We start from the raw sequence: 6,882 nt of genomic DNA, 5'->3' as shown, positions 1-6,882 counted from the left end.
CGGTCACACTACACTGACACCCGTCTTTATGTCTGTGTACCTGGCTGCTGCTATGCTACAGGTGAGCATGTCACGATTTTAAGGCAGGTGTGCTTTAAATATTTAAGAAGCATTAGGATTCTAAAACAGTTTACATTCAGTACACATCATTCCACATGAAAGTATTTAAACTCAAGGGCCTTTTTCACAATGCTGCTTTAAAGAGAGTTTAACTTCAAGCTCAAAACAAACAACAGGAATAAAGAAGCAGATGGTTTTTTAAATTGTTTAAAGCTGCAGTAATTTATATTTTTATATTAACAATGAATCAAATGACTAGGTATGAGTTGCAGTGATAGTGGCATTACTCATTCGTCAGAACTTTTAGTACACTGGAATTGTTTGCACTTTATTTGAACAAACAAACAGAAAATTATCCCCCTGACTCTGTGGCTCCTCTCAGCTCAATGGAACTTTGTTGTGTCTGTTCCACAACATATGTGGTTTACTTCAGTCTCAGCACACCTTACCTCCAGCAGAAGCATAAGGTTGTTGTGTTTTTGTGTATGCGTCAGATACTCGCTTTGCCCAAAGGATTTTTAAGGCTTCCCTAAATCTTTAATGTAGACATGGACCATTAGGATGTAATCCCAGCCACTGTGGAGTTGGAGACTTTCCAAATCAATTAGGTCTGTAGCCAGTAGAGCTGTTTTAAGGGCGTGGCAGTTCCAGATAGTGCATCACGTGGCAGAGACAGGCCCATGGAGTCATGAGGGTTGAAGGATTATGGATACTGCCACTTTCAAATCTTTTTATTTTCAACCCCTGAAGAGATACTACTAATCAGTTTACTAGTTGCGTTCAGGTACCATCAACACCATTTTTCTTTTTGATTTTTAATTGGTACCCAGTATTTAGTAGCTGGGTCAGGCCAGAAGGCAGACAAGCCACTTAATGTCACAGTAATTCTTGAACTTTGTTGTGTTTGTTGATTTGTCTTTGTGAAATCTCTGGGACATTGCCTAAACCTTGCTTTGAATGATGGTTTCTGCAGAGCTTCACAGCAGCAAAATTATTATGCAATAATTGTTCGCTGAAGCATGCATAGAAATTAGTTGTAGCATTTTATCTGTCATCTTTGTATTTCTACAGGCAGGCAGAATAGCAGACACTAATCATTAGACTGAATGCTGCACATAAAATGCAAATTCAGAAACAACTGTAGGTTTTGCTAATGTCTCATTGTTTGTGAAGCTCATAGTTAATTCTGCAGCAAGGGTAAATGCTACCCTCTTTATTAATCTGTGAAGAAACTCCATTTTGCTGTATTTCTTAATTTGAACTTTCAGCACAGTAAAGTGAGTCTTTATTGTCCCATATATACATATATAAACTGCTTATGTACCTACATATACAGTGCCTATAAAAAGTATTCACCCCCTTGGATGGTTTACCTTGTAATTGATTTTATAAATAAATCATGGTCAATATAATTTGGCTTGGGAAATAAGTGATTGGATAAATATTCACCTCCTTTAAAATGACTGGCCTAATTCAACAGAGTTCCAGCCAATTGGTGCTAGTAGGCGTAAAGGTAGTGAAATGGGGATCACCAGAGTGCAGTGAATGTGTCTTAAGTGATTGTGGTATAAAGACACCTGTGTCTGGAAGTGCCAGTCACTGGTTAATCAGTATTCCCGACTACCATTACACCATGAAGACAAAAGAACACTCCAAGCAACTCAGAGAAAAGGTTATTGAAAAGTATAAGTCAGGGGATAGATACAAAACAATTTCCAAGGTACTGAACATCTGCCAGAGTTCAGTTAAATCCATCATCAAGATATGGAAGGATTTTTTGTTAAAAAGCCAAATTATATTGACGTTTATTGATTTATAAAATCAGTAAAAGGGTAAAACATCCAAGAAGGGGGCAAACGTTTTATAGGCACTGTATGTACATACATTTACTCATTCATTTCCTGGTCAGAAATGTTTAAATTCATCTGTTTATTATCTGTACCACTTGTAAACTTTGATGGTGGTTCTGGCTGCAAAAGGGGCCCTGGCCTCTAAATATAACTGGTCCCCTCTCAATTGTCAAACATTAACCTATACTCAACACAAGCAGACATCTGTATTATTTAATGAACAGCTAGATTTAAGCATTTTGCATTTACTGTGAAATGGTAAGGTGATTACCATTCTAATAAATCTGAATTCAGAGGTGTCCTAGTACCACCAGGGAGGGAATATAGAACACTGCACAGCTGTTCCACTCAGTAGTTGGGTCAGAGAGCAGGGATTTTACTCATGACATTCTCTGAAAACAAATGTGTGGTGGTTTGAGGATAATGAGCAGGCTATTATTAGTGTTATTATGCAGTGGTTGCACCTTCTTAGCCTCTACACCTAAACTTCAACCCAAGGCTCTAATTACGATAATAAAAAAATCTGCCACTCTCATCATCCTGTCTGACCACAAGCTCAAATGAACACAGGAGCTCTTCATGCACTTTGGGGGGGTTGGGATAATTAGAGTAATTTATAATCCTTGGTTTCATTAGGAACATTTATTTTCATATGTTTTAATGTTTGGAATAGATCATTTCAGCACTGGGTAACAGAAATTAGAGAAGGTCAGTTTAGACATGATTGCGCTACAGAGCTACATTCGTTCGTTCATTCATTTTCTACCACTTAATCCCTGAACGGGGTCATGGGGGGGGGGGGCCGGAGCCAATCCCGGCCGGCAATTGGGTGAAGGCGGGGTACACCGTGGACAGGTCACCAATCCGTCGCAGGGCTAACACATAGACGAACAACCACACACCCGCACACGCACTCCTATGGGCATTTTAGAGACACCAATCAACCTATGCTGCATGTCTTTGGACTGTGGGAGGAAGCCGGAGTACCCGGAGAGAACCCACGCAAGCACAGGGAAAACATGCAAACTCCACACAGAAAGGGTCCCGGGTGGGCTACATTCGTTACGGCTATCAGAAGCCTCAGTTACTGCACACGCAAGACCCCAGAGTATCACTGCAAATGGGAAACTGCAATCACCTTATTCTTGCAGATTCATTTCACTTAGTCCTGCAGTAACCCTAAGTAAAGAAATAAATGTTTAATTCACTCATGATCTGCATTTCAAATATACCTTAACTTTAACACACGCCCATATTTCAGATACAATATACAGACTAGACACTAGCTCTTTGTGCTCAACATGGAGTGAGAGACAGTGTGGCAAACCTCTCAGCAACATTTGGATAACATCATTCAGTTAAAGTACTAAACACTGTAACAATTGGTTTCTTTAATAGCAGAATAGTGGAAATTGCACATGGTGTCATTTGATAATGTTCTATTTAAAGTGAAAGCCATAGAGAATTAGGGGAGAAATCCAAACATTTCTGCAGAATAGCTTGACTCATTGTGGCATCTCTGCGAGCCTCACAGTGAACCCAGTAAACAGAAAAGACAAAGAATGCAGTTAAATTGATGAGATTTGTCTATGTTGGCATACAATGAAGGGTGGTTTTACACATTTTACACATCCACAGTGAATGGAAACCCAGGGGACAAGAGTATGAACATGAAAATAGAGCTATGCATTAAGACAACTTGCTACAACAATTCTTTATGAGTATATTAAGACTATGAACAAGGTAATGCAAAATCTAGGCCTACTAAGGCAACGTAGGAGCTGTCAAAGGGAACTCAGTACTAGTTTGAAAAGAAACTCGAACTCTCAGAGGTTATACAAAGTTAAACAGTGATGAATATGCATGCCTATGGTAATGTAATTTCATGGGAATCACAATAGTGGGAGATTTAATAATACTAAGGCAAAAGGTCATGAGGTCAAATACAAACCAGTTATACTGTGGGAATCCAGCACATCTAAGCTCTCTTATCTGTCTGCTGAGCCTTTGGTCGTCAAAACGCTCAGCTATGCTCAAGAATATGGCACACAAAAACACAATATTCCAAGTGGTTACACACTAATATTCTCTATAGTAAACACCTGAACTCACTAATTGATGTCACTTTGCTTCAACTGAAATGGGCTTCGCTAGTAATAAGCTAATGAAAGTTCTCATTGTATGTAATATAATGTAAAGGATGACAGAAGACGGATCTTCATAACCACTGGTGTGGACACTAATGTGTTACATTGCTAATGTTAGTTAGCGACAGTTGGTACGACCCCGCTCTTTGTCATTTTAACTAGAAACAGCAATGATCAGCAGAAGCTGCTACCTGAACAATTTCCACATGAAGCTTTGCTAACAAGATTGTAGGTGGCCCTGGCACTGTTGTGCGTCAGATGCAGACTGCATTTAAATTTCCTGCTGTCTTGAATATTCATATGCTGAAAATGAGTTATCTACCCAACAAACAAACGTCAGCTGTTTGCATCCAGTCCTAAATGATACTTTAATAATGTTACCTGATATGAGGCCAGAATAATAAAAAGACTGTCAGACAGGGTTGTACAGGCACACAGTTTACACAGAGTCATGGACCACTCTTCTTTTGCAAACTGCTCCAGGTCTCTCAGATTTGAAGGGTTCCTTCCCCCAGCTGCTGTTTTGAGATCCCTCCACAGGCGCTTTATGGGATTTAGATCTGGACTCATTGCTGGCCACTTCAGAACTCTCCAGCTCATTGTCTGAAACCATGTCTGGTGCTTTATGAAGTCTGCTTTGGGTCATTGTCCTGCTGCAAGACCCATGACCTCTGATGGAGACCCAACTTTCTGACACTGGGCCCTACATTGTGCCCCAGAATTTGTTGGTAGTTTTCAGGTTTCATAATGCCATACACACAGTCAACACCAGGACAGACAACACTGAATCCTAAATCACAAAATGTCCTGTCTTTTCTAATCTATGAGCTAGATTAGGAGTGTTTGAGAATCACCTAGAAAAGGGCAGTCATTCTTGTTTTAAGCTTAAGCTTTTTCTCACCTGCTATAAGAAGAGTAGAAGCCACTCATGAATAAGTCTTTATTAAGTATTTTTTCTTGAAAGAAATGACTTTAATGCCTAATTTATACTGCATTTTCATCTGGCTATGTTGTGTTCCATCTCCATCACACTGCCAGAAATGATCTGCTTTTATACTAGTGTGCCCCTGTGTGTGTCCACTGATTCCATGACCAGTACACTCACAAGACTGCTCTCTGGTGAGCTCCCTATATGCCCCAGGTCTATTTTTGATAGAGCAGCTCACATGCTGAAGCATGAAATTCATGTATGAATGTACTGTATATGTATACATACAGTAAAACCTTGGATTGCAAGTATAATTCGTTCCAGCAACGTGCTTGTAATCCAAAACGCTCATATATCAAATCAAATTTCCCCATAAGAAATAATGGAAGCTCAGATGATTCCTTCCGCAACCACTTAATTCATATAAAAATAATTACACTAATGCAAAATACAGTATAAAGTAAAAATAAAACAAATTAACCTGCACTTTACCTTTGAAAAGAATAGTGGCTGGCGTGAGGGAGACAGAGAGAGGAGCTATCTGCTATCTGTTGGCTCGCTGAAATCTTTTTCTTTTTGTGCTACTTTAACAAGGAACCTATCCAATGACACCTGCTTTTGCCTCCATTTAAGGATTTGGTGGAAATGTGGCACTGCATTGTCGCTAAACAGATGTATCGTTTGCACTGCTACAGCCTTATTCGGGTGGTGCTTTTCCACAGAATTTTGCACCATTTCCCACATTTTACACATCTTTCTTATAAAATCTTGCGATGTCTGCCACTCGCGTACCTCGTTCATGCTTCTGGATGATTTCCTTTTTAACTACCACTGTAATCACCTCCTTTTTCTTACTGCCTTTCTTTTCAACCTTTATTTTTTCTTCATCGCGGCCATGTTGCAGTACAGATGTTGACTATACGAGTGAGAGGCGCGAGAACCATCGGATCAGTTGTGTCGTGATGCTCGGCAGACAAAGTGTACATACTACTATTGTAAGACTTCACTTGTTTATCAGGTTAAAATTTATAAAAATGTTTTGCTCATCTTGCAAAACACTCACAAACCAAGGTTTTACTGTATGTGAATACATATGTGATAGGGGTGTAAAGATAAACTGCTACAAATCAGGAAATTGATACCTAAGTCAGATTTATGGCTGTATTGGTTCAAAACCACAGATTCAAACCAAACGCGTTTTTAATTTCATGCCCTAAATGGATACTTGAATGTATGTATAGTCTTTCAAATAAAAGCCAAATTAAATCTGCTGAATCGAATTGAAATTTATTCTGATTTACACTTTATATCATTACAAATTTTGCTGTATCTAATTGTAGACCATGTATTGAGATGCATATCGAATTATGTGAGAGGCAGAGATACACACCCCTAGTATATGAATGTATGTGTGCATTTATTAGTAATTCACTTCAGAATATTTTTAAGTGGTTTAAAATTTGATTACAGCTCCTAAGTACTGCATTAACCAGCAGGTATTACATGCTGAGCTGTAGATTAAAATCATGATCACAACTGTTTGGAAAATGAACAGCGGTTGCAGTTGATGACAGCAGCTGTGCAATGAGCTCAGCTGTACTGTCATTTAAAACAAAACAGTTGTCATTAAAGTATGGCCATAAAGCCCACATTTCCACAGCTAAGTGAGCTGCAGATGTGTATTTATGCCTGTATTACTGTTGACACAAAGGTGTTGTTCTGGAGCTGCACTGTGCGTTGTAATTCGAGCTCCCAGTGTGAGAAAATTTAACCTTTTCTTTCACATGATGGCATTTTCCTACGCACCTGCCTTAAGGTGTGCAAGAGAAAAGAAAGAAACAGACTGGGTGACGGATTGGCAGTGATTATATTCAACTTTTTTTTAAAAGTATGATTT

At 39.1% G+C, this 6,882-nt stretch overlaps 1 protein-coding gene across 1 annotated transcript in view; it reads left to right on the top strand.

Annotated features, from left to right (window-relative positions):
- slc41a2b (solute carrier family 41 member 2b) overlaps positions 1-6,882 on the top strand; it is a 40,511-nt gene that overhangs the window by 28,055 nt on the left and 5,574 nt on the right. The window contains 1 exon segment of the mRNA XM_020601315.1: positions 1-61. This exon segment is cut by the window's left edge and continues 15 nt beyond it. Coding sequence (XP_020456971.1) covers positions 1-61 — 61 coding nt within the window.

The sequence above is a fragment of the Monopterus albus genome, unplaced genomic scaffold (genome assembly GCF_001952655.1).
Source record: "Monopterus albus unplaced genomic scaffold, M_albus_1.0 scaffold51.1, whole genome shotgun sequence".
NCBI classification, from domain to species: domain Eukaryota; kingdom Metazoa; phylum Chordata; class Actinopteri; order Synbranchiformes; family Synbranchidae; genus Monopterus; species Monopterus albus.
The sequence above is the reverse complement of the archived record's forward strand: the minus strand, read 5'-3'. Positions and strand labels throughout refer to the sequence as shown.